Source organism: Triturus cristatus, chromosome 10 (genome assembly GCF_964204655.1).
Source record: "Triturus cristatus chromosome 10, aTriCri1.1, whole genome shotgun sequence".
NCBI classification, from domain to species: domain Eukaryota; kingdom Metazoa; phylum Chordata; class Amphibia; order Caudata; family Salamandridae; genus Triturus; species Triturus cristatus.
In genome coordinates this window covers 286,582,930-286,602,967 of record NC_140593.1, presented here as the reverse complement: position 1 = coordinate 286,602,967, position 20,038 = coordinate 286,582,930, and the positions used below count along the sequence as shown (strand labels likewise).

Below are 20,038 nucleotides of genomic sequence, written 5' to 3'. Positions count from 1 at the left end.
GCTGCGCTGCTTACTAAAATCATAAACTATTGAAAAAATAAAATTTAACAAACCGCGCCTTTCTTTTACACAGCGCTGCTCACCAAACTCATTTTGGGCTCTCTGCAAACCCTGCCTCACCCCACTCCAAACAAAGGCGCGGCTCGACCAAACTCTACTTTTTCAATATTTTATTATTTTAATAAGCAGTGCGGCACAGGCAACATGCTACCAGCTTACTAAAAGTATAAAATATTGAAAAAAAGAGTTTGGTGAGCCGCGCCTTTATTTTATTTCTTTAGCAGGCGATCGGGACGGGACAGCAGAGGAGCGTGGGCAGGTCGGGGATGGAGGGGGCTCGGAATGGGAGGGAAGGGCTGGGTCGGGTCGGAGCAGAAGACATGAGTAGTTGCATGATGCTGGGTGGGGGAGGGGCAACAACACTTGGGGAATGCTCAGATTACGGGTATTGGTACACATTTTGTTTACACTTTTGGTCCCCCCTCCCGCCCCCAAACAGGGCTTTGCATTTCCAATGAGGCCTTTGCTGTTACTGTGCTGTAATAGATCCTTGCGAGTTAACTACAATGACTGACCGGGCACATAACAACACACCCAGCCAGGCACATAACACCGGGCCTGCCAGCAGCGCCAGCGAGAACACTCCCTTGGAGAAGAATACCTTTTTAACTCCTTTCATTGATAATGTCTTGCAAGAGTGATGCCACATAATTTTCACTGTTTTGCCATGTTTGATATGGATGCCATTTGTTTTAATGTTATACTTACCGAACTAATACAATGCCAATAGGTCTAACAAGAGTTTAAGCTATTGGCATTGTAAATGACAATGCCTTTTATTTATTTTTAAAAAAAATTGGCATTTACAATGTCAATAGCTCAAAATAATGTAAATGCGAGACCTATTGCATTGCAAATGCTTGTTTAATCCTGACAAGGGGTTCCAGTAATAAAATTGTTATTAGGATATCCCTTAGTTAGTTTTAATACTCATTGTCTGCACCTTTTTTGTATCCTTTTCTTTTCCTTCTTTATTTGTTTGTATTGTCTACCCCACCCTATTGCTCCGCCTCTAGCGTTGGTCTGCGCAGAGGCGTTTTGCAGCGGCCCTATGATGAAGCATGCCACAACACATTGTGGGTGAGGGCAGTTTTTACAAAGTGAAGGGGCTCCTGATACATTGTTGTATGAATTGCAACTTGACAACAATTGCGACTTTCAGTTACCCTACTTTCTTTTGTGTGTATGTATTGACTTTGAGGAGGGTAAAGTAAGGCGTATTCCTTCTCCCCCTTACCTTGTGTATAGTAAATAGGTGAGGGGCCAGAACGTATCCTTGTTTCAAACCCCTATTCGTCAGGATTTTCCTCAAGACCCTTATCCCGTCGCCTACTTTGACTCTTTCCCAGGTGTTGGTGTATAGTTGGATTATTCCTCGTAGTATATTTCTTGGGATTTTCCAGTCTTTTAGCTTTGTCCGTAGCCTGTGGCGGTCCATGCAGTCGAAGGCTGCCTTTAGGTCGATAAAGCCGAGGTGTCGTTTTTTTCCTATCACGTTTACATTTGTCGGCGATCTGAGATACCGCTAGTATGTTCATGGTGGTTGCGGTTCCTTTCTTGAATCCGGTTTGATTGATTGGGATTAGGTCCTGCTTCTCCGACCGCTCAGTTAAATCAGCCAGAATCATGGAAACGTAATATTTTGCTTCAATGTCAAGTAGTGTGATGAGTCGATAGTTCGCTGGATTTGTTCGGTCACCCCCCTTGTGAACTGGATTTAATATGGAGCCATGCCAGCTTGGAGGGATACTGTCCAGTATTTCTATTTCGTTAAACAACATTGAAAGTTGTGCTGCAATTGTCATGGTCGCATCTACCAATGCAAATGACTTAATGTAACTTTTTGTAACTGTAATTCGCTGTACATTTGTATCCTTCTACTGTTGTAAAGCACTCTGATGCCTTCGGGCGATGTCCGCGCTATATAAACTTGCAAAATAATTCCGGAGAGTTTGCGTAAGGCATTGTGGAGATTTGTAGTATGAGTGCCCATTTTTATTGAGACGGGACACAACTGTACAAATGTTAGTGAGTTGTGTGTTTTGTGGAAGGCATGAAGATCATGGAGTTCTCTAGGCCGTGATACAATACGCCTTTTGGTGGAACTGCATAACTTCTACCCAATTGAATGCTGTACTTATGTCCACCAATATTTGGGCGGAGCGAAAGCCCCCTGTCTACAGTGCTTTTCAAACTCTTTTTCTGTTGGTCACATAAGGTCAGGCAACACCTGAGCTTTCAAGTCAGACCTAAAACTGGATTTGAGATCTGAGCATTGCCACGGTATCTTGCTTGCAATAAAAATAAATCACTCAAAGTGTGGGGAGAACACTCGTGTTTGTGAGGTTAACGCTTGAGTTGCTTATACAGTCTACACTTTTGATTTCCATTTTGGGGCTAGTAGTCATGGTTGTATAATAGGCCAATCGGGACTTCAAATCCCAGAATTCAAAGCAATGAAAACTGGACTGGATTAGCTACGCACACATGGAGCTGAGAAGCTTGGAGGCTCGGCGTAGGGACACGCAAATAAAGGCATATCGTGCATTTGCATCATGAGTGATACCGACTACTTGGCAGGAGCTATGTAATATTTTACATTTAATGGCACTTTCAGGACGAATGTTTCTTTGAACACTACAGCCGCATTACAGTGCAAATTAATACTGTTTCAATTAATTTCGGCAGGATATAGGACAAAACAGCGAAAAATCCACGGTGAATTGCTGGTAGAAATGAAATTAGCTTGAAGCCTAGTCGAACAAGAAACCACTTTTCCTTGCACCCGCCTCCACTCTAAAACAACATACTGCACGCTACAAGAGCCACCCATGAAATTAACATAACAATTATTTCTGGCCCCTAAAAGGTTCTTGATGCTCCCGCTCTGTCCACTTGTTTGCAATAAATTCCTTAGTAAAGTTGTTTGTAAAAAGAAGCTGCTTTGCCAAACAGTGATGAGTGGGCTATACCATTCCGTAGCAAGGGGTTCACAGGACCCGCACGCAGGTTTACAACCATCAAACGCTGTTGATACTTGCAAAAACGTCTCTTAATACCTATTGCGTAATTAGAGGCGTTTCCTCGGCAGTGGCTTCTGCGTCTGAAACGAGAGTTTCACGCCACCCCTCTCTTTTCGCAGTGGTTCACTCCAGTGGGCGCGGTGTAGTTAGACTGCTGCGTGGGAGGTGAAAGCAGTGCCTTCCTTACTAGTCGTCACTCTACAGTTGCTGTACTTTTAACTCCCCGACCCGCTCCTCAACCATTACTCAGCATGGCCTATCCCGGCGGCGGATACTACCAACAGCAGCAGGCACCCCAGCAGGTAAGCGCGGACATTTAAATTCACAGCGGCCTTTGCTGCCGCGCTCCCTCGCCTACGTCCACCGGGATCGCGGCTGCTACGCATCCCTTATGTTAAGTGATGCTCGGAGAAAACTACCAATCTTTACCCCTTACCAGAGTTACACACATGCCAACCGACTCTGTGGAAGACTCATGATTTTAAAAGCCATAAATAGCATAATGTTAGCTGCCTCCCGCCTAAAATTGCCTTTGTTTCAAGATAAGTCAATTGGGAATACGCCCCCTCCCTCCCCGTTTTTATTTTCGAATTCTCCCCCATTTGCCTGCTTGAAATGTTGGCATGTATGGAGTGAATTACTAATCGGTGTTTAGCAACGCCAGGTAGGACAGGCACACGTAGCCTTTGGCAATTACTAGAAAACCAGAGGACGCCATAGCACTGGAATCATGACTGTGAAACGGTTCTGTAAACTTTGCATTTCAGAAATAACCAAGAGGTGGTTTACTAGCAGACGTGGACTATCCGCTGAGGCAATGATCTGCTTGTGAAAGTCGCCGAACTAAGCTGGGAGAAACGCGATTTGGTTGCGTTATTATTATTATTATTATTATTATTATTATTATTATTATTATTATTATTATATATATATATTTTTTTAAAATAAAAATGTTTTTGATTAAATGTGAACTTGCTGGGTTTGCACATTATTCACCGTGTGCAGCAAAGAAATGTCTCCGAATGAAACGCATGATCATCGCACATTCTTGACTTTGTTACGTATTGCACGCAAATCCAATCCCGACGCCCAGTAGGCGACTGTTGTTGCGTTTAGATGAAACAATGATGCTCAGTGTCTGTTTGGCGTTTCAAGAGGTAACAATGTTGCTAGGCCTGTGTGAAGGTCCCCCCATTGATGGACTGGCACAGGGCTTGTCTGCAGCATGAAACCTTGGGGCCCCATGTACAAATAGTTTCCGTATTCGAAAACGGAATCGCAGAATCGTCCCGTTTGCGAATGCAACAAGCATTGGCATAGCCAATAGGTCTTGCTTTTGGGAGCTTATAAGTGTTTAGTTATGCAGCACAATATCCTTGGTGCAAGAACACCAACTGTTGCATGGCTGAACACTTACAAGCTCCCAAAGGTGAGACCTATTGGCTATGCCAATGCTTGTTTTTCCAAAATCTCCCACTCTGTGAAAAGGGGAGGGGTCTGAGTGATCAGGGTCATTTTGAACTGCATACTTGCCTGGCGCTACGTAGGGCATTCTGACCCGAAAAGGCACCCAGCTGCGGTTTGTGAGCGCTACATTGAGAGGTTTTGTGAACTGTGAGTTCTTCAAGCAGGAGTCCGACAAAAAGAAACTGGGAGAAACAGAATGAAAAATAATCATGTGGGAGTGAAAGGAAGAGGCGAAAAAGAAAAGTGACCAGAAAGAGGAAACCGGAAACCACAAAGTGAGTGAGGTGTGTGGGCGAACACACATTAAATATATTTTCCACAAAATTCGGGATTGTATGTGATTGCACCATTAATTTCACAGAATATAAGTTTGTGCAAACTTCAGACTTTACCATTGTTTGATGTGTATGTATAAGGCTCACCATGGTGCCTAACTGGTACTAATAGAGTAAGTAACTGTTTATTGACTGCGCCAAGCAGACATCGTTAGGAGGATGGCAGCGCCGAGGGCCCACGTTCGCAGTCCACACACTCATTGGAATGCGTGTGCGTGTTTGGATGCGTGTGAATGTGTGTTGGAAGTGCTCAGTCGGTATAAAGTTTTCAGAGCCGCTAGACATTTGAAACCACCCTAGGGTCGCACTACCAAAGGCAGGAAAACTCTGTTTACCACTAATGTCTCACCCAGTCAAGAAGGTGCCTCTGGGTCTTATTGCGTTAATCTGAAATATCAGCTGTTTCGGGCACACTGTATCAATCCACAAGATTCTGAAACCGTGCAGAAGGACACAGATACGCAAAGCAGGGATATTTGGAGAGAGGTGCAACAGAACTGAAGTGACTGAGCAGCGGGGTTCAGTGTCCCAGAAACAATGATCTGCATTTTTGCGTTGAGAGGCGTTCTCCGGAGTAGTAGTCTGTCCCTACACATGGATACGGGTTTTGTAAACTACTGTACAGAGCTGATACTGTGCATCTAGAGTGGTATTACCTGCTTGTGCATTAATGCAGCCTCAATGTACATAGACAATAAGGGGCTAGCGACCGAGGAACTCTTCTCGTCCCAGCCCGAGGCCAGCAGCGGAGAATCCTGGGCCGGTCAAATAAGATCAATGAGTGCTGAGCGGGAGATCAAACACACGCTTCTACCACACACGAAATACTCTAGCACAGAATCCGCTCTCATGCACTGCAGCCACACACTCCCAAACCTTTTCGACCATCTCACTGCTCTGCACACGGCGAGCCAATTTCTAGCGGTTTTATACACATAAAATACGCCCTGTGCATTCCGGGAATCATTTGCCTGGTGATCATTCCCGAAACGTAGAAGATGGACAACAAAACTAGAGTCCAATTGCATGAGATTAGGCAAACTATATAACATCGAACCCCTATTATTTCTCAAAGAAATTCAATATTCTTTGGTGAGAATCTTTATTTCTGTCTTGAGTGATTATTAAGGAAAAATGGGGCAATTTTATGATTGCTTATAATTCAAATATACTAGACATATAAGAAGTTTTCTTGATATAACGGTTGACTGCTCAGATGCGCGTAGTACAAGCGTTCAGTAAGGCGCTCTATTGATAGCTAAACAATTTTTTCCTTTCAACCCAAGGGCTCGGTTTCATTTACAAAGATGGTGGCTGATCGTGCTGGGCCTCGGTCCGTTTTCACTGTTAGTCTCTTTGAAAGTATCCATCAGCTTTGAGATTGGCTGAAGCTCAGCAACCATTCTAGAGTTTGTCGGGCAAGGCAGGCCAATCGAGGAAAAGCACTTCAACTTTTCCTGGGAAAGGGTGTAGTGGATTGTTTACCTCAATATTTTTTTCAGTTTGCTCGGTTGATATCGGATACGTACCTGATATGAAGATCATGTTAACCTTCGAAGGGTATACATACAAGAAAAGGACAACCATGTTATTTATGGAAGTTGGAACCCTTGTCGTGTTCATCCTATCTTGGCAGAACGTTTAGAACACTGACGTGTGTCAGCGAAGCAGGGGATGGGGCAGTTTCTCAGTTTTATGAACGCACAAATTAAACCTTTTCCGTTGGAATTAATAATGTACCATGAGTGTTAATTACAAAAAAGTAATTCTCTCATTTAAAAAATAATCTTTTCTATCACCATTGCTTTCCAAACAACTCAACCTAATTTAGAAAAGAAAGAACGTATTAGTTTTTTTATCGCTATGTGTATTATTTGTTGATTGTGGAATCGGCCTGTGATTCTAGGCCAATCACTTAATCTCCCCGCGCCTACCCCCCAAACAAGCAAGACCTGCGGCCACGACCGGGAATTGTGTGCGCGAGAAAGTGATCTGCTACAGAAATTAAAGTGATCGCGCTCCAGATGGCGCTGAAAGCTGGCGGCTGCGCGCGTGCACGCGGGCGTAACCGTGAGCGCTAGGCCAGAAAAAAGCTGTGGTAGCACTTTGGAAACCACACTACTAAATGTCTTGCAGCGCATGCGCTGGCTCAGGCGAGACCTAAAAAGGCTTTTTATAATTTACAAATCCAGTATCCTAGTTCCGAATTGGAAAATGGTTTGAGATTCGGTAGTAGGAAGGGGCGTTTTTAGGGTGACCGTACTTAACATCGAATTGCAGTAGTATGTGTAAATGTTTTTCTGCCGACACATTTGCATGTTACCTCCTACTTCAAGTAGGTTGTGGCCGATTCGCAGATGGGAAGGATCCCCATAGGAACCTCTTCCCGGATGTTTGTAAAACATTTTTTAAGAGCGGGCAGTGGACCCATGGACTACTTTTCATTTATCTGTTTGAAACGCATCCAGTTCTTCTTAGAGAACAATAGGCTGCATTTTTTTTTTTATTTTTTTATTTAAATAAAAGATTGCTCTTAAAGCAATCGCAGACATGGTGGTCTGCTGACCCCAGCAGGCCACCATACCTGTGACTTTATTTGTGTGTGTGCAATTTCCAATGGGTCACAAACCGAGACCTTCCTCACTAATGTTCATGTGGTAGGTCTATTTGCGCCCCACTGGGAATTGAAAAATGTGTAAACCTGATGATTTGTATGTGGGTCTTTGCAATTATCAACTAGCGAATCGCAAAAAATCACATTTTGGTAATGACAAACTCTTACCTTTGTACATGTGGCCCCAAATTATTTATAATGTAACTATAATTCAACCAGGGTGCAGTTATTCATTAATTTTAATGGAAATTGGATGTTCCATTATTCATACATATTCGTGTTTATATCGGACGTTGATCCCAAACCAGCAGTTATTATGAAAGCACTCAGATTTTTTCTGAATCAACACGTTATCTCCTTTTAAAAGTTCCAGTCTTTTTAAAGAGCTTCTTAGATGCAATCCTAATAAATGTATTACATTATTATTTAAGACTGTTTCTTAATGGAAATTGGTGCTTCTAAATGTCCCATAGTGTGAGTACCCCCATTGAGCAGGTACTCGTTCCACCTTCCCCTACAACAGTTCTTCTGTCCAGCTTGCCCGCAGTCCACTATAAGTTCGCTACCCTCTGCTGCCGGTCTACCTGCTGCCCTCTGTGCCTCCTCTGCTAATTTTTCTGCCGTTATTGCCTTTTTGCTTTTGCGTTTCTGCCCTCTGTTTTGCCTTTTCTTACTGTCGTTTGCTCAAGACCTGGCTTTTCTGCGGAGGCCTTGCCCGCCTGCATCCAGATACCCCCAGGGTTAACAGTGCTGTGGTCTACAAATGCTGATTGATTGAGTACAAGATAAATGCAAAACTGGAGACCAGTTTTAGAACACATGTTTAAAGGCTAGAGGTGGAGACGGTATAGGTCTGCGAAATACAGATCTGTTACTGAACTAGTAGCTCTATGTAAAGACAACCTTTTACTTAATATTTGATGTGTACGTTTGAAGTGTTCATTTGAGGCTAAGAGTGCGCAAGTGAGACCCAATTTACTGGAACTTTTGGCTTCAGTTACCCTAGAATTTGCTACATTTATGTGGTACACGCATGCAATGATTTCTCAGGGTGAGCAGTAAAAGTTTTAGATTTCAGTCTCTGGCCATCTTTGAATCTACCAAATACAATACTACTGCGACTGTAGTCCTGATTCTCAGTAAAAAGTGCAGGTTTGAGCTGAAGTGTTTGGAAGTGCAGATCCTGAATTTGTTCCTCGTGGCTAAGTTGAGCAGCACAGATACCGTGTTGCTTGGCGGCTCTTGAATATGGAACTGTGTAATAATAGCTCAGGGGGGGATAACCGATGGTGACAGCAGGCCTCTTCTGGATGCTGGTGGCCAAAAGAATAGGTTTTAAATATCCAACCCTTTGCACTTCACCTGAAGAAGGAAACATCCTTTCTAATTGTGTAAAAGGTGTAGAAAATATTTGTGTTCTGTCATGGATTTTATGGTGGCGGTATACATTAGGATAGCACACATGAATGTCTGACAGTTAGTATTTTTCACTATGTGCTTTCCTATGTGAATTTGGGTTTTGCTTCTATTGAGCCACACCACACGCGACCTCCCTCCTTCGAGTGTGCAATTGCACAGGCCGAAGCCTGGCACTTGTGTGTGGGCATGTATGGACGATGCTCTTTGTGACATGGACTTGTGTGCATCTTTAACCAGGTGTCCAAGGCGTGCCTGTGCATTTTGCCGCAAACCTGTTTTTGTGAACAGGGTAGGGTATTTTTTAATATAAAAGCTATTGCTTTACGACCAAAACCGTGCTCCTTTATTCTATTCCGATCTCTGCTGTGAACTTGAAGGGGCGTTCTGGAGGCACAGGAATGATCTGGATGTAGCATATTGGCATTAACTGCTTCCAGATTTGCCTCGGAGTGTATTTTAAATACCTACAAGTATTCACCTAATGCTGATAGTTGGACAACTGGCAGGTGAGCACTCATTTAGCTATATTTTTATTTATTTATTTGAACTAGTGTGTCAATGTTTGGTGTCAATTAAGGGTTTCCTACTAATTACCCATTTCCATCGAAAATAAGTTTATTCCACTTATTTCTTAATATTCTGCTTTTCCTTCTTACTCAAACGGCCTAATCTTTTAAGCATAGCCATTACCTCTACTTCCATTGTCCTCTACCCAGTCCTTAAGAATAAGGTTAGTTACCCAATCCCAGGACAGGAAACTAAACCGGAAATGCTACAAGCCACACCCCCTCCACTGGGAGCTACAAGAGCATCACCTTCCCCCAGTACTTTGTTTTGTTTCCTGTCTTGCAGATTGTGATAGAGCATGCAATGGAGTGTTTGCAGGGCATGTGCTCCCTATAATGTAGGATTATTTTTGCTTTGCTGGGTTTGGAGAGGTTAATTCTACCAATGCGGGAGCAGCGTTGATGGGGAGGAAAACATGAGATTTCCCTCTGAGGAGGTGGCCTAAGGATGGTGTTCTGCACCAATTTAGGAAGCCTTTGAATGTGGGGGTTCCGATTCATCGTGTCCGGATGAGGTTTTTAATGAGTGGAAGGACTCGAATAACATTAATATTCCTTGCTTAGTGTCGAAGTTGTATGCTTGGAGGGGACGGAGGATACATTTCCTGACCCTGTACATATAGACTCTGTAGTAGCGAGTTGTGTGAGACGTTCATTGATGTCTCAGGAGAGCGTTCTCAAGGATCTCGCAGATTTAAAAAAAAAATGTGAATGGAGCACTAAAGAAAGTCTACTTTGGTTCCCACTTGGCTCTTCGCAGTGAGATTTATGGAGTTTACACAGCACGATCATTGTTGTCGGACTTTAAAGAACTTTTCCAGTCTATGCAGGAGTGTATAGCATGTTTCGAACTGTTGGAGAACATGGAGAAACAGGCTTAATTGTTATCTGATTGTCGTTTGATTCGGTCTCATGTGGTGTGTCTGTGGCTGCAAGACACAATTTGGTATTGAAGGACTGGAATACAAACTCTGCTCAAAAGTTTGCAAACTTAAGAATGCCCTGTTAAAGGGGGTGAGTTGTTTGGGTTCTGAATTGGAGAAAAAACATCATAAGATATTTAAAGAAAGGAAGCATGTCTTTTTATTTCGTAAGCATTCTGTCCACAGGAGCTCCTTTGAATTTAAGGCGAGATCATTCAGACCACTTTCAAGGTGGCAGCGGAATATGGAGCAGAGATTAAGGATTTAACCCGGATTTTTCAGGAGAAGGGAAGACCTGATCCCAGAACACCAATCGGCGCTCTTACTATTCCAGGATGGGAATAGTAGATGGTCCAGAGTACGAGGTTGGTCGCTGGATTCAATATTTCATCCGGTCATGGTGCTTGACAACTAGGTGCAAGAGGTTCTGCAGTGGGGGTACCAGATTGAGTAAAAAAAAAAACCTCCAGCACCATTGGGATTCATAATCACCCCTGTTCCAAGATCCTTCAAGAAAGAGGTGGTTTTGCAGAAAGGCATTCTGGCCCCGGTCAAGAAGATGGCCATCATCCTTGTTCCAAAGACTGAGGAAGGACAAGGGACATGCTCTGTGTTCCTGGTCCCCAAAGCTAGGAGGAACAAGGTCTACTACATCATATTATTGATGTTGTTCAGAAACCTAGAGTCTTCTACTCTTTGCTTCCTATTCCAAACACTGGAAGGCCTTTGATTTGTGGTGTTCTGTTTAAGGGTTCTCTCTGGCAGACTGTTCTTTCTAATGGATGGGTTTCATAAAAATCTTTCTCTGTCAAACTGGAAGTCACAATGGTATGCAATTAATGCATTTCATGTGAAGCAATGTGTGGGGCAGTTCTATTGGTTACTAGGTTATTCAAGAGCTTTGCTATCTCTTGTCCTTTGGTGAAGTCTACTTTCCCTTACTGGACCTTCCCTTGGTTTTGAAAGCTTTGCAGGACCCCCCCATTCGAACCTTTGGATACAGTGAATCTTCCTTTCTTTTAAGGTCTTGTTCTTAGTGGCTGCCATTTTTGCCCGTTACAACTATCTGCTTCACTCTGTTTTCCTCGCTTTTTCTCTCCTTGATGATTATTTGTCCTGTTCCATCTATTCTTCCTAAAGAGATGTTGAAGTACTGTGTTCCTCAGGATCTGATTTTTCACGCTTTCTTTCCTAACCCCTCTTCTGCAGTGGAATGTAGGTTGTGTTTGCTTGATGTTGAACGTGGTTTCTTGGTTTACCTTGACAGATCTAAAGACTACAGGAAACCTAAATCCCAGTTAGTCACATTTTGGCATCATTGGGAAGAAGTCACTCAAGAACACGCGGAGCTACTGGATCAAAGATACTATTGCCTTTTAGTATATACCAGCTTTAATCTGTCTAAGCATGCTGGGCTGATTCACAAGGAGTGCAGCTGCTTCTTGGGCTGAACCTCAAGGTGTCCTTTAAATGGAAATTTGTAGAGCTGGAACTTGGCGCTTCAGAGCACGCTTTTGTAAAGCATTACAGCCTACATGAACTGCTACAATCTGTATTAATTTGACGGTTGAGTGGGGTTTATGATTATTGTTAGGGTGGTTTTATTTTTTTTATTTTTTACATCAAGTCACTTGGTGTGGCATCATGTATGGATCTTTTGAGTGTTGTCTATCAAAAGGCCTGTATACAGATTTGGCATTCTTCATGGTTAAGGTCTGGGATGAGGGATGTAGAGGTAATGCCCTGATTGCTTGCCGTAATCTTCAGTACTCTTAGTCCTACTTGTCCTTGACCGAGTTATTCATTCCCACCCACCCTCCCTCCCTGCAGTAGTGGCCTTTGGATCAGTTGCTTGGTTTTATAGGAAGTACTGGGGGAGAGCTATGCTCTTTTAGTTCCAAGTGAAGTGTGTGTGTTGCTTGTAGCATTTCCTGTTTTGTTTCTTGTCCCGGGATTAGGCACATAACCTCATGATTAAGGACTGGTTCGAGGATGAGTAGGACTAAGACTAATGAAGATTACCGATAAGTAGTCGGGGCAATCCCTAGCATTGGGGAAACATCTGGAACTAGTCTTGTCCACTTCTGCTGTCACAAAGATTCAAATCCTGTAAACTAGTATTGAGCAAATTGAACAATTGTAATTGTTTAATTGAACTTCCAATACCCCTTACCACCTACCCCTGACAGTCATTTGCTTTCCTATGAGGCCTCCAGAGACATTCACCCTCAATCTAAGCACAAAAAATCCATTCATCCTGCAAGAGAAGCAAAAGGGGGCCTCTCTTGCTAAATGACATGATGAGTATCTGTAGTTATTGGTTTTTAGTGAGGCGTGTATTTTTTATATATATATATATATATATATATATATCTCCACCATACCACTTCTACTCTATTCCCTGCCACTGGAATCTGAAAAGAACTGACACCTTGACTGCGTGCAATTTCTTTATTTGAAAAAGTGCCCAGACGCCATAAATATATCTATATCTATATAATTTATTTATTTTTGAGGCCCAGCGACGCAGCTCATGCGCGGCTCGCCTTGGCGAGATCTATTGTCTGTTTGTGTTCGGAAGCGGGACAGGACATGTGCACGCGTAGGCAAGACCGGAGATGTGCACGTGTAGGGCTGACGGTGTTAACATAGGAGACAGCAGTTGTGTGCGTACGGAGGATAGATGTGCACGCGTACGGCTCGGCTCCCTCAATGCGCGCATTGCGTGCTTTTGCATTCCCTCCTGGCGTTGCAGCACAACGCGCACCCGCCTTTCTCCTTACATCTAAAGGCTGCACTGCCATCTTGGTCTCTGCTCTTTGGGTGTCGTATCCATGTCGAATGTGCTCTTGGTGGGGCCCTCTGAGGCAGCATCACTGCCTGCTGCCTCTTTTCAACCCTCCCGTGGACCCGCTGATGCTGGACACTGACATGGCCTCTGAGACTGAGCGGCAGGTAAGGGCTCATTCCTTCTCGGCTTACACCTAGCTCTCTCTTTTTTACCTCTTATTCTCTTTTACCCTCGATCGCTCTGTCCTTGTCTTGCTCCCTCATGTACTGTCCGGGTTTTTTTTGTCTACAAGTAAACGTATTTCTGCTGAATTCTGATAGGATCCTAAGGCACGAGATGGTCAGATCGCTAGAAATTAAAATCTAAACAAAAGTGTAACCGGATAAAGGGAAGCTCTGTGGCAGTGCATCTTGACCCACTCATGTTACTGGAGTATGGGAGCCGATGCACCTTGAAAAGTCACAGGCTTATGGCAGCCTAAAGGTGCCAATTATTTAAAACTCTGACTGCTAGGAGTTATATTTGCAAGCCTCACGCATGCAAACCTTCAACTGTAGACTCAGATTTCCTTCTTCCTCTGCTAACAGTTTAGTCACTGGGTTGGCTAACATGTTATCACTCTACCCCCTCCTTTCTCTTAACCCATCCTACCATCCTCCTTCCGTTGCACATTCTTTGTTCCCCCACGCTCCTCATATGTGTTTGCCAAACCCAAACCCCCCCCCCCCCCGCTAGTATACAACATTGCACTTCACATCTTACAGGTCACTAATAACTAATTATTAGCATTACACGTGTTCTAAGTGAAACATACGAGAGGGCAGTAGTGTTGCCCCGATGCTGCTGCGAGTAAACTTCGCTATGAGCTGCCGTGGTTGACTGTGTGTGCTCACCTGGGTTTAAATTTAACAGCACGGGCTCTGATATGTTTGCTGCCCTATTTGTCACGTGACATAATTATCAGTTTATCAATTACAAACCGGGCTGCGCTTTACACAGTATTTAAACTGAGATGTTAACCCTGCGCAATTTTGGTGCTGTGAACAAATTTATAAAGCGGATTTAGGAAATCGGAGGTTCATTTAGAGCAAAATGCACACTCTTCCTTAATGATGTGCGAGGCGTCATCTACTGCTGCCACAATCCTAATAATTGTGCTCTGTTAAATGGATTCTAACTCATTCTGCACACTTCGTTTTTGACTGTTTGCCAAATTCTCTTCTTTATCTGAATATCTTCGCATTAAAACAGCATTGAGGCAGACACTCACTCATACAAGGCTTCATTTGTGCCAGAAACCTATTTATTTGGGTTTGTAATCTGTTTGGTTTGATTAACTTTAACATCAATCAAAAGGTTTGCTGCATTTTGTTTTTGTGAGAACATAATAAATTGCCATTTCCACCGGCCTCATAAATTAAAGTAGTTGATGAGTACCATGGTTGCTTATGTGTAAACATTTTTGTTCTGAAAAGATAGCTTGCAACGAACAGGGTCTACATATCTTTGCATGCTGTTAGACTTCGCAGCCTTGCTGTGTCTCTATTCATACATCCACTAAACTCCAAAACAAGTAGATAAAAGACATTCTCATTTACAACGCAAATAGCTCTAACTCTCTCTTGCGAGACCGATTGCATTGCAAATGCTTGTTCTTCCTTCTTGTGGATTTTGAAGCATTGATTATACCATGACCTTCTGAACAATGCACGTTGCTTAGAATTAATTTTGTTACCATAAAATATATTTTAATTGAAGAAAAAGCATAATATTTGTTAATACATGTTTGTTATCTGTTCATGCAGTGTATTTTCTCTCCACTTTTTCCAGAACATGGTAATGGAGTGGGGATTAGAAGACCATAATTTTCCCTTCGAATGCATTTTTCTTTTGCCATAATAGCTTTTTAGGTCACGCCGCGTCAGCGCGCTGCTCTAGGCGATTACCTTTAGAAATTGGTCTGCCCTTTTCAAGCACTCATGCTTGTGCTGGCATTCACCTTGCGGGAGCGAGTATGCTAATTGGAAACAGATGGCCTGCGCGCCGCTGCTCGCTCCCGCAAGGTGGGTGGCAGCACAAGTGCTTGAAAAGAGCGGTTTGCATTTGCTTGGTAGCGCGCTTGCGGTCGCTTTAACTTTCAGCACGCACACTTGTTTTAACTTTTAATTTCGTCCTGAACACTAGCGCTTGTTTTTAAAGTCCATGCGTGCTTCACACGTGAGGTTAGACGCATCATTACTGTTTGAGATTTTTAAAAGGCGCAACAAGTGACAAACGCCATTATTTCAGAGCGCTGGAACAGAAAGAGACAAACAAAACTATAAGGTGTTCGAAGTCTGCGAGGGCTAGACCTCCTCATTGGCAGTCTTGCCACGCCAGGCGTGCCTGTCACAGCAGGGTCCATGTGGTAGCTGGTTTTGAAATGTTGTGTGGCAATCGTTTCTGGGGTCCATAGAGTATGTTCACACCTGAGTTAGCCGGCTGGGCTCTTTACTCTGGTCGCTGCGTGCCACGCTTCTAGGGTGTTAGTGTAGTGAGTCTACTTCAGGTCAGTGAGTCCTAGTTACCGCTGTAGGGCTTTGCTCTCCTGTCTCTGTATGATCAGAGTCTCACTCTCTTGTTCTTCTTCTTTCTCCACTTCATTCACTGCCTGCCTTCATGGTCGTGGGAGTAGTTTCTTCTCTCAGCTCGTCATATGTTAACAAGAGAAACAAAACTGAATCTGGGAGGCCGAGCAGGAGGGGTTACCAGGAGAACGACACTGTGACTGTCGCAATACGCGCCCATGTGATCCGTCTGTGGGAGTTTCAAACCTGTGTGATAAGCAGCACACATTACATTACATTTGGTACTAGAAACCCTTTACTTTATGATCAGCGATTTTACTACAAACTCTTTTTCATATTACAGGCTATTAATTCACCGAAAGCTGAAAAGTAGTGTTTAATGTTGCACAGGGAATATTTAAATGGTCTTTAAGTAAAAAAAATGTTTGTCTGTATCTGTTGCGGCACTGTAGAAGGGCATAGCTGCCCTGCCCCTTTTTAGGTCTCGCCTGATCCAGCGCATGCACTGGTCTGGCGTGACATTTTGTGAGGGCTCAAAGTGCTACCACTGTAGCCTAGACCTACAGTGCATGGGCGCGCTTGCCTCACTTTTGCTTTGATGTTCTCTTTGCTTTTTTTCCCTGTTTATTACTTCTATGTAGTAATGGCTCCCGTGCGCCGCCATTACTACAGAGTAGTAATAAACAAGCATTGGCATAGCCAATAGGTCCCACTTTTAGGACCTTTATAAGTATTTAGTTAAGCAACTGTTGCATGGCTAAACACTTATAAGGTCCCAAAAGCAAGACCTATTGGCTATGCCAATGCTTGTTTATTAAGTCATCGCGCCTTGACGGAAGATCATAGGTTTTGGCAGTTGAGGCTGGGATGGCAACCTTTTCTGCTTCGGGATTTTAAACACGAATACTTGATGTGTTGCAGATTTCAGTCCCATGCAATAAAATCCAGTAGGGCAGCTGTTTATTTGAAGGAGATTGTTGTCATAGACAGAAGGCCAGTCACAGCTGCTAGTCCACTGGAAAAACAATGGACATAGAGAGCTGAGTGCAGTGAGTGTTTGACTGGGGCAGGGGGTGTGGGATCGAAAGAAATGGCTCGCGGGTAGTTGTGATCAGGTCTGTAGAGGATACACTTTCAGCCATGGTTATTGCATCGCACGAATCATTAACATTAGGTTTTGTATTGCCTCAACAGTAACCTAGCTGCCAAGTTTCTAGTTTGCTTGTGCCATTTTAATGGCGGAGTGTGCTTATGTGTGCCTTACGACTGACACTTTTAACGCAAGTCAAAGTAGCTGTACCTGTGTAATCATGTCAGAATGGCCTGAGCAACCCTGAAAGATTGAACTAAAGGTGAGTTTCGGTAGGCATGCCTTTTTTCCTATGAGAGTCATTGGCATGGTGAGTGTAGCACACATCCCAGGCTTACTTAAACAAAACATAAGAAAATAACCCAAAAACCAGGCTGGCTACACTGATTTTTGCCAGGGTACACCTGTCTCCAGCAAACACTTGTGTCAACATACGCATAGTTCTGCCATCCGGAGCTACGGGGAAGAAACCACTGCAGGTCTGTGACTGTAACCTCTAGGGGATGGTACACCTAAAGCATCCGGCTTTGAGCCAAGGCTTTCTTTGTTGCCCGTGTGCCAATATCCACCTTGTAGCGTTTCTCATTACGAACGCACTGGTTGTGTTAGTAATGAAGCAATGCCGCAAACATATTATATATTCCTTTCCGCTTTCTGACTTATTCACCACTACATGCTGGAAGTCCTCCACCGCCATCCATATCGGAGCTCCCCATCCCCTTTCTCCTCCGGCTAGTCTTGACCCTCATGACCCTACAGCCTGAGGCGTCCTTTCAGCCTACACTCCGGACGTTAGTTGATAATATCAGACCGTTTTCATATAATTATTTTGGATTTTGTGACACCTTGGCTATTCGGATGTGTGTCATGGCTAAACACTTTTAAGGTCCCAAAGACGAGACCTATTGGTTATGCCAGTGCTTGTTACCATTTGAAATGGGTCCATTTTACTAATCGCTGCTTGTAGCTCATCTCAAACCTCTTTTGTGTCACGCAGCAAGAGAAACCCGCTTTTGCTACAGTCCTGCGGGATTAAGGACTTTTTCATCCCCTTAAACGTTGCAAATTAATAGCTAAATCCTTGCTCGTACTTGTGATAGCGTTTTGCATTACTACTAAAAAACCCCGAATGTTACAGGAAAACCGGGCAAAAGCGACAGAACAGCACGCCACCAGTTCAAATGGCTTGTATCCTACTACGGGTAACTTTTGCCTGGGACAGTTCCTTCTTCACCACACGCACCTGCTGGCGCAATTAAAGTTTGTTGTAACTTAATTGAACTAACGTTTCGTTTTGAAATGTCTTCCACAAGCTAGTGGTTGCGTTACTGATTTACTGTTGGAGGGTGACGTGCTGTTGCTTATCGTGTTGTGAAATGTAGTGCAATACTTTACCCCTCCCAGTGAAGAACACGCTCATTTCCCCTGACTGATGTCCTAACGCCTCTGGGAGTCGGGGTTCAGCTCTGAATGGGTTGCGTTTGGTTTCTATTCTTCCGGTGGAGCTCTCCAGGACGGCGAGGCGGGGTGCCGCTTCTGTTAAAGAGGCAGTCCCTTTCAGTGAGCCTGGGAGAGGCCTTCCTGCCATTGTGGCCAGGCCAGACCGCTATAAAAAACATCCTGGTGCCGAGGGTGAAAAGGACATTGATAAACGGGCGCTTTTGTGTTACTTTAAAATAAACGCCGGCTGCACATACTATGCCGATTTAAAAAGTCGTACCGCGGATTGATACTCCTACCCAGCTGTCACTGATCCATTTTTATTACAGTATGTGATGCGGAACGTTCTTTCTAGGTTCCCACAGATATTTTTAATGCTCTTGCACTGGATAAATGCAAACCGGATAAGTGGGAGAACGTTTCTTTTGTACACAACTGCATTCTCTAGCGCAAAAGGCAGTCATTCTAGATGTCCAAATACATTTTAGTGCCCTTAAAATATGTTGCTGTGTGTGTGTGTGTGTGTGTGTGTGTGTATATGTATGTATGTGTGTGTGTGTGTGTGTGTGTGTATATATATATATATATATATATATATATATTTAGAAACAACTTCCCAACTCTTCCCGCTTCCCATCCGGCAAACAGCGAAGAGAGAGTCACGGACACCTCGTTTCTTCGTGGCAATGTCAGGTCTTTATTTTAAATATACAGCTTTCGACGCGTTTCGGATATCACAGTATCCTTGTTCACATGCGGAAATGCTGTCCGCCAACTCTTTTTATACCCGTGTACCTTTTTTTTGGTTGTGAAAGTTTCAGTGCAACATCACGAGATCATAGATCATAGACATAGACAACATCCTCACTAGCGTTACTGCCTTCTACTTTGGTTTTTTCGATATGCGGTAAATAAGTTTAAATACACTTTGTATGACAAGAAAAATTACAATTACAAGTTCCATACATAATTACTGTGTCATTGCATAAATGCTGTATATTGTCCCCTAGAAAGCGGGATGAATCCCATAATTTCCGAGGGAAGCCGGTTTTGGCTGTGGACATATTTCGTTTATATATATATACTTTAGCCTGAAAATCACAGAGGGCTTTGCATTCGTATGCCCTCAATAGAGCAGACTGACTGCTCATTTTCACATTCTGGAAGCATCTTAACAGCGTGCAGCTAGGCCTCCTAGATTTCTGTTTTTCTCTGAGTTAGACCTTTTATGTTGAGTCGTCCTTAGCTGGGCAGCAGCCCAGTGCCCTGCAGAGCCAGTCTACTATTCCAGAGTAAGAAGAATGCTTCCCTTGCCCTTCTACCCGACTGTGCTGTGGCGGCGAGTGCTCTGAAGCAGCAGGTTATGAAGCCTGCTCTCACTGGAAGCCTGGTGTGCTCACCTCGCACAGGTCTGGAGACCAAGCCGGAGAGGGAGAAGGGTGGGATAGACCGAAGAGCTGTACTTGCTTGTTTATGGGCAGCAGCCATTCCTCTATCTTACACTTTATGTATAACACAAGTCTGTTTGCGGTTAGTTGATTACCTAAACAACCAATGTTTGGAATGTAATTTTGAGCTGTCGTCTGTTGCACAGGTTCTGATGTGCATGATCATTATTGCAAATCCCATGCACGTATAGCTTGTGAAAATCCTTGTGAACTGATAAACTTGTAAAACCTTATTGGCCTCAATTTGTTCCAGAAACCACTGGGTTACGTTTCGACGGGACGTCCATGAAGCACA

General features: G+C 43.6%; 1 protein-coding gene across 2 annotated transcripts in view; it reads left to right on the top strand.

Moving 5' to 3' along the window:
• SRI (sorcin) overlaps window positions 1–20,038 on the top strand; it is a 92,792-nt gene that overhangs the window by 26,959 nt on the left and 45,795 nt on the right. The window contains exon 1 of one of the 2 annotated variants that reach the window (XM_085631172.1): window positions 3,198–3,385. The exons of the other annotated variant lie outside the window; for it this stretch is intronic. Coding sequence (XP_085487298.1) covers window positions 3,335–3,385 — 51 coding nt within the window. The 5' untranslated portion in view covers window positions 3,198–3,334. Of the gene's footprint in view, window positions 1–3,197; window positions 3,386–20,038 lie in introns of those variants that run through there. 2 annotated transcript variants of the gene reach the window in all.